General features: G+C 42.6%; 1 protein-coding gene across 14 annotated transcripts in view; it reads right to left on the bottom strand.

Moving 5' to 3' along the window:
- The window catches only part of MCF2L2 (MCF.2 cell line derived transforming sequence-like 2), a 185,600-nt gene that overhangs the window by 132,707 nt on the left and 38,086 nt on the right, over nt 1–14,807 (bottom strand). For all 14 annotated transcript variants that reach the window (XM_074912636.1, XM_074912641.1, XM_074912633.1 and 11 more), the window contains exon 2: nt 10,114–10,197. In XM_074912636.1, the coding sequence (XP_074768737.1) occupies nt 10,114–10,197 (84 nt within the window). The remainder of the gene's footprint in view (nt 1–10,113; nt 10,198–14,807) is intronic.

Here is a 14,807-nt window from a genome sequence, read left to right as displayed (position 1 = left end):
GAAGGGATGGGGGAAGGTGTTTTTAAGATGTGGCAATGCTTCTCACTGTCCCACTCTGTCTATTTAATGGTGGTGTTGCTAGTGTTTGAATTAAATTGAAGTTCTTTTTCTTCCCGTAACAAATTTGTCTTTTGCCCATGACCATCATGGGTGAGTCATCCCTCCCTGCCTTCATCTCGATTCCCAGGACTTTTGCTTTATTTTCTCCTTCCCGTTCCTGAGGGGGAAGGGATGAGTAAGCAGCTGCATGGTCAAACCATGACATTCTGCTAATAAACCTGGACATCACTCGATCCACACGGAAGTTAACAGTTTTCTCACCAACTTGGACTCAGAGCCAAGAGCAGACTAATGATGCAATAGGACATAAAGGAATATGATGAAACAAAGCTTTTGTCACAGGTACCTTATTGCTTAGTGCTGCTCAGATAGGGCATTAAGGACATGCTTTTCCCTGAGTCTTTCTCCTTTCTCTGCACTCTCTATGTAAGCCTATTTTTTGCATCAGGCTGAGGAATTATCTACCAACTCAATACTGGGCCTAGTCCTGCAGCACACACAGTTTTTATAGTCATTTATCACTTGCAGAAGATTCTTGTTCAAGGAATAGCCATGCCCTGGGTTTCCCCTTAGTGAAGGGGAAGCTGTGAGAGGGAGACAGAAAATTACCTTCCTTGAGGAAAATATTCAATAAATGATCCCATTAGGAGTATGGGAGGAAACAAAGACAAGGCACAGGAACCAAAAGGAGAAGAGTTCTTCCTCAAAAGTATCCTCTAAATTCCCATAACTAGACCCTGTTTCCAGGCTGTTCCTACAGACCATTGCCTTTCCCTGCTGATAACCACAGCTGATGCCACAAACTGGTTGCTCCTGCTCCTGTTTTGGTGGTCACTGCAAAGAGGTGCTCCAGCAATTCCCAGCTATTTCTGTGTAGAGTGCTCAGTGCCTTGCTAGTCCTGATCCTGCCTCTGCCCAGCCCTCCCAAACTCAGTTGGATTACTGAAGGTCTCTTTCGTGCTGCCCAGCCATGGAGAGCTGGGACACTGAGGAACGCAGTGTTTGCATAAAGTAGAAGTCAGAGCTCTAGAAAACAGAAATTTTGAACAAGGAAACCCTTTTCCTTCTTGACATCTGGTGACATGGTGGATTTGTCAATATACTATCTTTAGCCCCTCTTTTCCTTTCTGAAGGTTGATTATTGCTTTAGTTACATCTGAAAATGACTCCGTTGTGTTAGATCATCCACTAAACTCACCCTGCTAGGGAACAAACAGGCCTCCAGAGATTCAAAAGGCTTTCAGCCAAAATGCAAAGAGGGACTACTACCATTCACACTGCACTGAGTTGTATTTCAAATGCGGAACAGAGCCACAGCCTCCACACTGACCTCCACATTGGCCTCGGGATAAGGCCAAATGCTGATGCACGGCAGCTTGATCTCTAGCTGCACTATCTGCAGTCAGCATGACAGAGCATATGCTGTCATGCCAATTTAGTCAGACTTTCCCCAGACTATTTGCTGCACTCTAGAGACCAGAAATTCCAACCAGCAGATACCCAGTTAGGATGCTTTGTTACAGATTCTTAGTGACATCTTCTGGACACAAACAGTAACAGACAGGAAAATGAGACAGTGAGCTTGTCTGCTCGCTCTTTTTGCAGAGTTCAATCCATGTCAAGCTATTTCATAGATGGTATCTTGTACACATTCACATGGCTCCTGGGCACCACGCTTTCCTAATCATGTATTTCAGATATGTGAAGATACTCTAAATGGGGGAGATATAATATCCTGGAATATTTTAGTTTAAAGCATAAATACTTGCCCCTGGAGGATAAGATAAAAATTCCCCTGGATCCCCTCCTTTCAACACCTGATAGTTTACCTGCAGTTATACTGAAGATTTGTTTAAACTACAAGTTTCACATGGCTCTTCTAATGCTCCTGCTGACTAGGGTCTCTGTGTCCTTTTAATCTTCTCTTTCTCTTGCATTCATACTCATACATGTGCTCTTCTTCCTCAGGCCTCTTTTCCCCAAACTAGACAAGGCAGCCTGATGATGCACTGCATGTCTGTGGGTGTGTATTTTTGTCACAGGATCTTCTCCTATAAAAAGCCATCCAAGGAATGAGTGTAAGCAGACTGAACACTGACTTCTTCCCTTCACTGTTGGCAACAAATCTAGAAGGACACTTAGCACAAGCCTCAGACTAAGCATTCAACTAAGAGCCAGGAGCTCTTTGCCTCTGACTAGGCCACGCACCCTTAACAGCTCTTGGGTTCCATCTCCCTCTCCAAGGTGAAGGTAGCACCTCCTGTCACAACCAAAACAGAAGGAAGCTCAGAAGGTTCTTGAATACAGCTGTACTTCAGACAGGGAAATAAACAAGGAAACCCTCAGTTCCTGCCATACCATGAAATTAGTGTGAAGTCTGAGGGAATTTTGTGATCAGAAATTGTTAAGTACTATGACAAGGAGAGAGCAGGAATGTCTGAAGTGTTGGGTGACACATAATAACACAAATATGTTAAGAATGGGTTGTTCCTGCCCATATCTCAACCTTGAGCAGTAGTTGAGATACAAGGGAAAACAATCCATATCCATTCATCCATATATCTAGCAAGGTAACAAGAGCTGATGTTAAGGGATATAATGGAAGCTCTTTACATACTAAGGGTGTCTGGAAAACTCTCTTCTGGATGAGAGAGCAGTTCCATACATCTAAATGTTAATGCCATTTTTTTTCCTGACACTAAACCAAGATTTGCTGCAGTATGCAAATTTCTGCAGAATGTGAATTGTCAAGCTGCAGCCCTTTTTTTCTGGGCCATCAACCTTGCTTTCTAGGGAGTTGCACTGGACTTCTTTCAGTTCTTGAAATACTTTAACTGGGTATTCAATATCTTGGAAGGGGTGAGAGCACAAACTAAAAACCAACAGGGACAGCCTTCAGTCATTTCCACAGGCATACGGACTAAGCGCATGGAATTTGGCCCCAAGGACTCTCTGTATACGATCCTTACACTTTCTGGGACTGCAGATAACCCTCACGCTCCTGGATACCACTTGTGATAAGAGTCTAACTGCTGAACAGAATATTTTACAATCTATCATTAGTAAAATAGACAGGGACAGAACAAGCTCCAGCAGATCCATGGAAGGCCAAAAGAAAAAAAATGTCCTCACAAAAAAAAAAAAAAAAAAAAAAAAAGAACATTTTAAGCAGAAAATAAGGGCAGAAGGAGAGACAGAAAGTAAGTGGTGAACAGAGTGAGGCACATGAACAGAGCACAGAGCTGGGAGGGTTACATTACAGCTACCTGAGGCACATCTGCTCTATTCAGCAGCATGGATACAGCAAGGTAAGGGGGCGCAAGGACTGCCGTAACGTGAGTTATGAGCAATAACTTGATAGTCAGAAGGAGAAACAAAGATACACTGAACAATAGGTATCAGGATCATGGCCATGCCTGGCAGCTGGCTTCATGCAATGCACAGGCCTCTGCCTCGCTGACTTGCAGCTCCTGCAGGCACCATTAGATGCCACTCTGCAGCACTCCTCAAGGAACCCAGCCACCTCCAACAGCTTCTGGCAGGTCCAAATCCTGGTGCCACACCAGGGAAAGAGGCATTGGCCGTTGCAAGCAGCAGCCACAAGAGCTGGAGGTTCAGCTGGCAGGAGGAGAGGTTCAGGGCTATCCTCTGACTGAACGAACACGATGCTCACTCCTGACCCTGCCTTAGGGGAGCCAGGCCATCCCACTGGTAGTCTCCCATGGGTCACTACTCCTCAGTCAGACCCAGGCTACTCTGTCACAACTAGCCCCAGAGTTTTGCCTGCAGAGGAACCTCAACCAGATTTCGTATACTATCTCCTGAAACAGACCTGAGCTCCTCTCCCAGATAGCAGCCACGAACACAACACCTGCTGCCACCCTGATTCAGCCATCAGTCTCCTTCAGGAGGTCCATCTCCTTTCTGCTCTCTGTCTCTGCAGACAGCAATCTGCCTTGCATGCAACCCAAACTCATTGTGTCAAAGGTATGGACCAATTACTGCTTGGGGAAGGGCATTCTGGTTAAAAATTTTGATGTATGATCAGAGGTAAATTATCAGCAAGGAGTTAAATGATTTGCATCCAGGGTCACACACACTGGAGCATCAACTCAACAACTTGGAGCACAAATGAGGGAGACAACATCAGGAGTTGGAGGAGCAGAAGGCTGGACTGCCTCGAAAAAGGCAAGACTTAAGAGGAAAAGATTACAGTCAGCTTGACCTTCTGCCTGGTTTGCTACTCAGAATGACAGCATCCTTTTCGTCCTCTCCTGGGCACTTTCCTTATTTTCCACCTTAGCTTCTTGCTCAACTTTTCCTCTTCTCTTTTGGCCTAAGGGCAAAGGGACAGGAATAACCTGGGTGACAGGACAGAAGTACAGAGTGAATATGGAAGGGAAAGAAGGGTAAGAGAGACGGCGTACAAGCTGCATCAGGGTGGTACAAGGCATGGTAATGGGGCTGTCACTCACTCTTATGTGTGCCAATTCCCCACATCCCAGGACACAAAGCAGCATTCATAGTTGCTCCTATTAGATAGACTTTCCAGCTGCCAGTGCAGCCTGGCTGGCTGTTGCAGTGAAGATGGGGCCAGAATTCAGCTGTGGAAGCAAAAACAGCTGAAGTATTTGGTGGAAGAATATGCATGGGGGAGAACGGGATATGGCAGCAGAGAAAATTTAATTTTGCTTTGCAGTGTAAAGGGTGTGACTGACAAATGAGGTGTAAGCACTGAATTCTGAGAGCTCCAACAGCTGAAGCCGCATGTTGGTATGACTGATGTAAAAGCTGCAAGCAATCACAACTTCAGGCCAAGTTCCTGGACATGATGGGCATCCTAGGAAATCTCCCACTCCCCAGTTCTAGTCCACCTATGCCTTCTGTCCAGAGACCAAAAATATCCATCATTTAGACAATCAGGGGGTACACTGCAGTCCTATTCCATAGCCAGCAGCTCTTCTTGTAACACCAATAGCAAGATTTGTAAAGTAACATCTAACTAGCACTTAGCAAATACGCTGAATCCCTTGGAAAAAAAAAAAAAAGAAAACCAAACAACCAAAAACCAACAAAGAGTCTGTGGGGAGAAGTTCCAAAAGTTTGTCTGCAAGTTTATAGCGCACACCTCCACAGCCTGCCACAGACACCAACTCATCAGTTAGTATTGGAAAGTTTTCTTTCAAATTTTGCTGACACGTGCAAGCTAACTGCTTGGGTCTGCCCACATGCAGAGAGCTCCCTTAGTCATAGCAGATCCTAGCACAGTTCATCTCCTGGGTCAGACAGCTGAAGAGTTTGGCGATATCTTGGCTGAAATTTCACTGCCTTGGTCAGGTTTTGCTTTTTCCATGCTGTTGTTTTGGTTTTCCATGTTGACTAAGGGTTGTGAATGCTGAATTTCTCATGAAAGTTAAATCATGCTTCCAGGGTCTAGATTTTTACACAAACTCCATCTTTCTGCAAAGTCAGGCCAGGTTTTCCAAAAGGCTCAGTTTAAACAGGAAGCAGATGGCCAAATACCCTCCAGGCTTTGGAAATTAAATAAACTGGCTTCAGAGTCAGTTACCATTTTCAGATAGTCTCCCATCCACTGAAGTCCATTGACTTAACAGGAACAGAACACAAAGAAAATTAATCTCTGCTAATACACTTTGTGACAGTTTGTCTAATAATTTGTGATTTAGTAACAGGATCCATTATTGCTGCAGTTGGCAGATTGGGCTCTTTGAGAGGGTCATTACAGATAAGAACAGGTTGTGAAGCTGCAGATAAAAAGGGAGGGCATAGTATTTCCAAGAGGAGATTGGTATAGCTGGTTATTAGTCTGTCAGCAGGACAAAGACAGGATTTAACCAGTGGTTCTTCATTCTTCAGTAAAAACGGGCGTGTGTTAGAAGAGCCAGGTTTTCAGTACTACCCAACTTTGTGATCTACTTCCCTTAACAGCTACAGGAAACACACAAACATAGCTGTGCACCCCTGTGTTGTCACAGCTGTAGTCCCATAATTGGGACTTCAATTTTCAGGGAAAGGAAAGAGGCTGTAGTGGTTTTAAAACTAGAATTTAACCACAAAACCCAGTACTCTCACCAAATCTCACAAGCTAAGCAGGGCTAGATCAGCTCACGGAAAAAGAGATGACCAAAGTAGAACTATGTGATTAAGAACATTGTCACATTACACCACAGCCTTTTCCATGACCACAGCAGACCAGGGAAGGCTTTGGAGAGTTTCCCTGTACTTGTCATGGGCAGTACAGTCTTGGTTAGCCTGGGAGCTAGAGGCCCAGGACAAACTGGAGGCTGTTAGTATCCAATACATTCATTATAACTAGACCCTGACACCATCAAACACCAAACTCATTAGGCTTGTTACATAATTCCTACCATCTTCTCAGAGACTGCGAGACAGTCAGAACCTCTTCTAAGAAGTCTGTACACAGCAATAGTAAAGTGTTTCTAATAAGTCAAATCCAGAGAAAACAAAGAGCCTTTGACTTCAGTCGTTCTACTTTTTCTTTTCTGCTTTACTGCAAGGGAATATTATGGTTTCACTCTATCTGCCTCAGCCATCAGGTGTTAATAAGCTGATATTAACCAAATAAATACTCATTTATAACAAACTCTGCAACAGTCAACCAGTTGCTTTTATTATCAATGGAGAAATGGATTTGGGGTCCACAGGACTGAACAGGAGAGCTCAACAAAGCTAGAGGCTGTGCAGTAGCACAAACCACACTCACTGCTAACATCCTCCGAGCTTGCATGTGCATGCATGGAAGAGGTGGCTAGCTGCCCTCTGGAGCCTGCAGCCTGCAGAATGAAAGAAATAACCCCACTCGTATAAATCAGCGTATACCATTTTAATGCAGTTGTTCAGAAAAACATACTATATACCCAGAACACTCTACAAGTAAGTTGCAAGTGTCTTTTACTGCCCATGGTGTTGGGACCAAAGAGCAGAGGGTTTTTTTCAGACAGTGGCTACTGAGCTGGAAGTATCATCATGGAAATCCAGGAAATAGGCTGAGTATCAGGAGATTTTCAGTCTCCATGTAGGCAAGCACTGAAGCACCAAAATATTTGTGGTTGCTTGTGCCTAATGAAAAGCAGCATGCTTTAAGAATAAGCTGTGGAGCCGCCTGGGAAAAAAAATAAAATAATCAAAATCAAATGAGGTCATTTATGTGCAAATTACTTTAATAAGTAAAATAAGGCAGGAGCGTGCCCAGATCTGTTTTCATTGGATGAAGAAAACATCCTTTTGCTAGAGGAAAAAGAAAGTTACACTTATTTAGAGAAATGCATTTTTGAAAAGTATAGTAATTTCTGGCTTGTCCATAAACCTCAGTTTGCAGGAGGCAATAAAGGGGCAGTAAGGAATATTTCTGTTGTTATGTTTTATCTGTGACCTACCAGTGGTCACCAACAGAATAAGATACTGGGCAAAAGGGACCTTCAAGTAAATGATTTGATGTTCATGGTTTTGTTCACAGGCTGCCACAGGGATTTCAGACTGGAGGCACCCAGGTTTCCAAATTTCGCTGTAAACTTCAGACTGAAATCAACATAGAAACTATGAACTATACTGCCCTGTTTCTTACTAGGATATTATTTCTGGACTATATCAAGGAGATTTTAGATAAGCCTGAAAAATTCTTCAAATGGGATTTGCTATTTACATAGAGAGGAGCATGAAATACACCTTTTCACTCAGTTTTGGTATGAGTTATTAGTACTTGTATGCTGATGAACCAGTTATTTGCCAATCCCTAACAAAAGAGCCCCTCAGCCCTGCCTTCTATGAAGAGTTATTTCCAAAGTCTTTCAGCACCTTAGGTTTAAGTAGACGTCTTTAAACATCTTTCTCATTGCTTCTAAGAATAAAAGAATTAGATCAAATGTGAAGAGTTGAATTTTCTGAAATAGCAGGTGAGAATACAGGCACTGCTGAAATGATGAGTCCATAAAGAAATCTGAAAAGCTTTTTTACCCTTGACATTTCTGTGCCATGTTTAATGTTCTGGCTGGAACTGGAAATAGGTTTTTCTTCCTGTTTAGTAAACCACTTTCCACAAGTTACTCTTTACACGCCATAGATAGCTTTTATTAATGGTCTCAAATGTTGCAAGGTAATGGGGCTTAAGAAAAGCAGTCGTCCATTTTACTGGATAGGCATTGCACATGAGGCACTGAATTCTCAACATGTATGATGTTCTTTTTACACTCATATAAGTGTTTACAGGCATTCATGTATCAGTTAAATCAAAAGCCTTGAAAACAATACTGGTTTCAGCAGCTCTTACATGCCTGGTGAGCAGAAAAAGCAAGCAGAGCATTCTAGAGAGACCGGCTGGTGTTTGCTTGCTTAGAAAAAGCAGACAAAAACCCCAGTTGTGATCTGACTGAAGTTATCATCAAGACCCAAAAGGAGTTGAACAGTGATCAGACTCCCCATTCCCTTCCTTGTGTTGAGAATATTTTAAAGTCAGTTTAGCACTGATAAAAGTGATCTGAGTAGCATTCCTGAAGCAGTTCTTTAAGTGAGGATTGGTTTCAAACCTGACAACAGTCCCCAGATTAAGAGACTGTCAACTCCCAACCGTCAGTCATTATTTTTTCAGTTAAGCAGCTGCTAGCACCTTAAGGAAAAGGGGTACCTAGTGCTTCTGAGACCTTGTTGTGGCATTTGTGCATTGAAATCTCTGGCACTCAGGTGTGGAACACTTAACAATAATACCAAGTTACTCCCCATTCTTTCCAGTTTGCATGGCAAGACTTACAGTAAGCACATAGTATGCAGACAAATGTCTGGACAGCCAAAGGAGAATACCACAACATTACCCCACAAAAATTGTCTTAGGATGCACTGAGCACAACAGTAGGATGCAAAAGGTTTGAACAATTTTATGCTGTTGCTGACACTGTTCTGCATGGATGTTTGTGTTTATTAGGAATTCTAGGAAGATGTGACCCTGAGATGCTTTACTGCAGATGAGAATGCAGCTGGTTTCACCTCTGCTCAGTCAATACCCTCTGCGGAATGCAAAACAGTTAGATTGAGCTTAAGAAACTGCCACAAGATGCTACCTAGAAACCTTCAAAATCAAGTTTTGAGCCCCATAAGGAATTCTGAGTAACTTATTTGGATTTCATTTGGCAGCTTGGAGTGTACTTAAAAATGTGAAGATTCACAAGGACTGGGCCTGCTGAGCTGACCATTTGCAGAGCTGGGTCTGTGTACTCTCTGCACTGTGTACCCTGGGTTCCTCTCCACCAAGCAGAGGGACAGGCTGTCCAAGAGGACTTTATTAGGATTTTGTGCAAATTCATGATACTTCACTATGTGTCTATGGGGAAGAAGGAAAGCAAATTCCTAATTTCCTTATTTGCAGAACAAGCGGAAACAGAGACAAAAGGAGTTGCCAGAGGCCACAGGGTCGACAGCAGAGGCCATTTTAGGACCCAGATAAGGATTTCTCTTCTACAGTATCCAAACTATGTGTATTAAATAATTTGGCAAATATTTCCATGTCAGCTATTTATTTGGGTAGGAACTGCATCACTTGTGTGATTGCAAACTTCAGGCAAACAAAGAAGTATGTAATAATCAAATCTTTAAAAGATTAGAACCTTACGCTTTAGAAATTAATCATTTCCAAAACAAAGGCAAATGAGGAAGAGGAGGAAGGTCATGAATAGCTCCCTGATAAAGAAAAATCTTTTCCCACAGACAAGATGCTTGGACATTGTGCAAAGATATGTACAGAACGATTTGTTTAAATTCTTACCCTCTAAATTTGTCTCCCCCACACCCCCACCCCATTGTGGAGAACATGGAAAATGAACTTGCCTTAAGAAAAACAAGCATAGCAAGTTGGCAGTTATCGGTTCCATACACTGCAAATGTCTGATTGTAACAGTATTTTTCATCAGCAATATAAAACCACTATTGCAGCTGCTGTACAGAGCTGAAGGGTGACAGTCAGCATGACAGATTCCAATACGTTTCCAAGAGAACCACAGACTGTGATTACCATCAAATTCTTACCTGACAAGATAGCAAACTGCCTGTGGAGCTGCTCTATTATATCCACTGCAACCAGCGGCCGTATCTCCTGCTGCATGATTTCATCTGCAAATGAAAACAGGAATCTCCAATGAGTTAATAAAACCTTAATGACAATTTTTCCATCCTTTAAAAACCCAGCAAAACAAAGATGACACTCAAAGGAAAAGAGCCTGGCTTGGTTCAGATGTTATATGACTATCAATCACGGAGAAGTTAATGATACTTACAGAGTCTCATTTTCAGCCTACTTTATCTATCGTCTTGTGATGACAGAGCAAGCTTTTCATAAACAAGCTCCAGTAGATTTGCCAGAGCTAGTCACAGGTTTGCTCAAGCTGACAGCCTGTTCCTTACTACTTCATGTTCCACATTAAGCCACTGCATTTGGCCTCCCACATAAAGCAGCTTTTCAATGTTTGAAACAGAAAAGTCCATTTTAGATAGAGTGCCATGCTCCACACTGAACTCCCTGGTCTCTGCCTGAGGACTTTGTGCAGCCAACCAATCCAGAACAGTTTCCTTTGCTGTTGCTTTTTCCGCTACAAGCAAATACATAGTAAAAGGAGGAAATAAGGGGCTGTGAGGCTTTCTTCTCATGAAAACAAAGCCTGTTCTTCTGAAGTAAACACTGAAAAGTTGAAAAATAATCTGGCAAGCAGCTGGGGAAAAACCACCACAATTTGTGTGTGTGATCACACACACAATTTAGTGACCAGCAATTATAATCTCACATAGAGCTAATTTGATCTCTTTCTGTAACAAGTACCCCCATTTGTTCTCCCAAATCTTCACCCTGGTCTTGACCAGCAACATTTACTGGGAAATATCTGCCTGCTCACTGGCAGGATCAAGGTTTATGTTACAATACACCTATTGTTACTAGGCCTTTAGCCACTGTACAGCTACAGAATAACCACCAGTCCTTGGCCTTGTACAGCTCACCTCTAACTGTCAGAAAACAGGTGATAGGAAGGAAGCTGATAGAAGCTCCAGATAGAAGAGCAAAGGCAGGCAGTTGCCCTATTTAAGCATCAAGATCTTTGTTGATGCCAATATAATGCAGGTACTGAAATACTTCTGTGCACCTGGTTTTAAACAAACTGTCCAGAAAGAGAGGGACGTCAGAGAGGTTAGAAATTAGCTTCTTTCTCCTGCATCCTAGCCTGCTGCCCAAAATAACATCTCTGTCTTGCTTTCAGACATCTACTCTCATCCTTTCCAGAACTAGGAATTCTTAGGTTTTATTGCCCTCTTCTAGACAGACAGTGACACACAATATGGAAAGAAGTTGAACAGATTTTGGCTGATGCACTAAATAAGGCAATAATTCCAAGCAATTGGAAAAAAAAATCTCAAGGGTGTTGGTTCTGCAAATACTCCCTTTGGACTAAGAAAGGGAAAAGTCAAAATAGAACGAGTGATATTTTTGATGTGGAGCCTTTATTTCTATCCTGTTTATGCAACCCACTATCAGCTTTCCTGATTCTTAACATTGCAGGTGACTAAGAGCAAACTAATGAGTCACAGCTAGAAAGCTTGGTTTCAGTGATGTTCATAGAACTCACTGTAATTTCAATCTACTGCTATGGTCATGTATTTACACTGTTGCACAGAGATAGCAGAGCTAAGGCTTAGCTTTGGACATAGACTAGTTTATTTTCACCGTGAGCAGAGATATACTACTCCACACAACACGTCAGAAGGTAGATACAGCCTTTGTAACTAAACTGCTACATATCTTCTCTCCACCCCAAAGCACCAGAACTGCAACAATGAAAACTGCATTCCAAACAGCTTCACAATAGCATCTTACACACAGATTCTTGATTTAACCTCCAGAGATGACCCCATCAAAACCAAGAGAATTTGCCTTTGCTTGGGATGGCAAGAAACTTTACAAAACCCTGTTGCTCTTGGCTGATTGACATAGCTTGTAAAATAAGAGATCCCAGTCATTCTGCCAGGTACAAATACATTTGACACCAGCTCAGTGTTTGCTTTTCTCTCTAGACTTCACAGAGCAGGAATTAAGAGTGGGATCTGACTCATTTCTGCCTTGACATCAAGCAACTTAGTCTTATGCTCTACTTCTTAACAGCCACAGTGCAGTGGTTGTCTGGACCACCCCATCACACCCTCTCTTTTCCCCAGCCTTGATCACTACAGCAGAACGGCTAAAAGCAATGCATGTCTACATGTAGAAGTGCCCTGTGCCACACAGCATGCCGCTGGTGGATGATCTTCCAGCCTATAGCTGGCACTGTTGTGAAATCTGCTTGGGGAAAACAGACTCCTCAACATGATCCTCATGACTACGTTTCACAAGGTTTCTATAACAGACACACCAAAGGGATCAAAGCCTGCCCAAGGCCAGAACAGGGCTAGTGTCTTCCACTCAAGAAACATATGCTCTTTGTGCTATATTTGTTCTGCGGGTGCTGAGAGTCATTCTCCAGCACTGGAACAGCCACTAGGACTTTTTCATCAGCAGGTCACTCACTTGCAATTGATTTTAAAGCAGGACAATAGCCTGCACGTTTGTAGACAGAGAAACAAAAAGGCTAAAGCAGTAACATTGTTTTGAGTCTGTCTGTAGACACCCTAGACCTGAATAACTCAATGTTATGGCCTGTGGGAATCCACTGAAATGGATAGTAAAGCTAAACTCAGCACATCATATTCAGCAAGTAATGTTCAGTTTCTCAAAGCAAAGCCCACTGAACAGCTACGGACAGAGAACGGGTTTCCATTCTACGCCTTTATAAAAATAACTAGCAATCCTATTTGCTGGGCTTTGCTTTTGATGCAGTACATGGTCACTTAGAGACTGAAGGACTGAACAGCCTCCTGACCTCTCCACAGGCATCCTACTGACCCCAGGTGACATTATTCAAGGCAGCTGAGTATCAAGCTGCTGCAGTAATCTCATCCCTCCTCCCACAGCTTTTTCTTGCTCTATATCAAACATCCATAAATCCTTAATCCTTAGACATCAGGATTTCCAGAGTCTGTTTTATCCCCTTCTGACAACATTTCTGTGCATAGGAAGAACATACGAACTGGCACAGCATCACCTATCCAGTGCATCTCTCTCAGACAAAGCAGGGAATTCAGAGGACCCACAAAGTAGTTCATAGCTTGAGCCTGCTGTGTTTACCTCTTCCCCCAGCCCACTGAAAATTACTTTTATGCCAATTCGTTATCTATATGATGGCAGCAGAGAGATCCCAGACAACAGCCACGTGATACTCCAGGTTTTGAGGAAACTGAAAGAGGCAGGTATACATTCCCACAGTAAACAAAATAACAGTAACCCATCAAGTTTTTCCTTTTTTACTCTGCAGTTTTTCTCATGCATGTCCAGAATGGGTTCTGTGGAGGAAGGCAAAACAAAATAATTTTGAATACACGAGGTTATTTATTAGAAAGCAGAGAACACCATAAGCCTGATTCCTCTGTTAGCCTCTTGAGAGCAGAATGTTGACAGCCCTGTTTAGAGTCATATAAATACTACACCCAAGGACCAGCAACAAAAAGGTCTTGTAATCTATGAATACAATTCTTAACAGGTACTGACATGTGTCTCCAGATCATTGGTCAAAGACTTCTAGCATCCTTCAGACAGTCTACTTGAAGTGTTTCTGAATCACTGTAATAGTTACAGATAGGCCATTTTCAAACCACAGGTTGGCAGCAAGATGGAGGCAGAAGAGAGAAAAATGGATTTTTAGAGGTGACTATAGCTGAATCAAAAAATAGACAAAAAACCCCTTGACCTGGAAGGGGGGGTGGGGGGGGTGGAATTTAAAAAAATCAAAATAATAGTTAAAACAGAGCTTGGACTCTTTGAACTGAGAAACCTTGGAGCATCCACTGAAGAAAATACTGTTGATTTCAACATCCGGAAGCAGCAAAGATATTGTGACAACTGTGCAGTCCCACAGGCAGACAGTTACACTCAGGTTTGGGTGACCAGGACTGAGCTTATGCCAAACAGCTGCAAAATGGAGCAAAGGTTTCTACAATGGATGAGACAGGCACAAGAAGGCTCGACAGAAATGGAAGTAGAAAATGTGCCACCATCTCGAGCCTCTCAAACTTCTTCATCCCTCCGGGGTAACAACCCTGCCAGTACAATAGCTTGCTTTTGATGTTTGTCACTATGAAGGCATCATTAATATCAACCAGTCTTGAGCAAAACAGAATTACCCCCCCTTCATATAGCTGCTTTATTAGTTTGCTCTAAAAATAGCTTTGTTTCTGGTTTTAAATATCCTTTTTCTACCAAAAGAATTTTGTGGTGTAAGAAGAAGATGAAGTAATAGAAACAAGAACTTAGTTCTCATCAAATCTCCTGCCTGGGCAAGACAAGCCGCATGGGATTTGCTGTAAAATCCACACTCAGCAGGAGACATCCCAATGATGAGAAAGGGGGTACAAAACACATTTGGTGATATGAATCACTCTTTCAAGTGAGTATAGCTCACACACTGACATTCCAGCAAAATAAACTGTAGCAGAAGAAACTATCAGGAGACTGAAAAAATCTGAGGAAACAAGGGAAGGTGCCTCATAAACCCAAACAGCAAATCAGATCATGTGGCTACAAAATGTCAGTAGCTGTAGCCAACAGCACACAAAGTCACATTTGCCCTCTTTCATCTTCCTCTAGA

This window comes from Athene noctua, chromosome 8, assembly GCF_965140245.1.
Source record: "Athene noctua chromosome 8, bAthNoc1.hap1.1, whole genome shotgun sequence".
Lineage (NCBI taxonomy): Eukaryota > Metazoa > Chordata > Aves > Strigiformes > Strigidae > Athene > Athene noctua.
The sequence above is the reverse complement of the archived record's forward strand: the minus strand, read 5'-3'. Positions and strand labels throughout refer to the sequence as shown.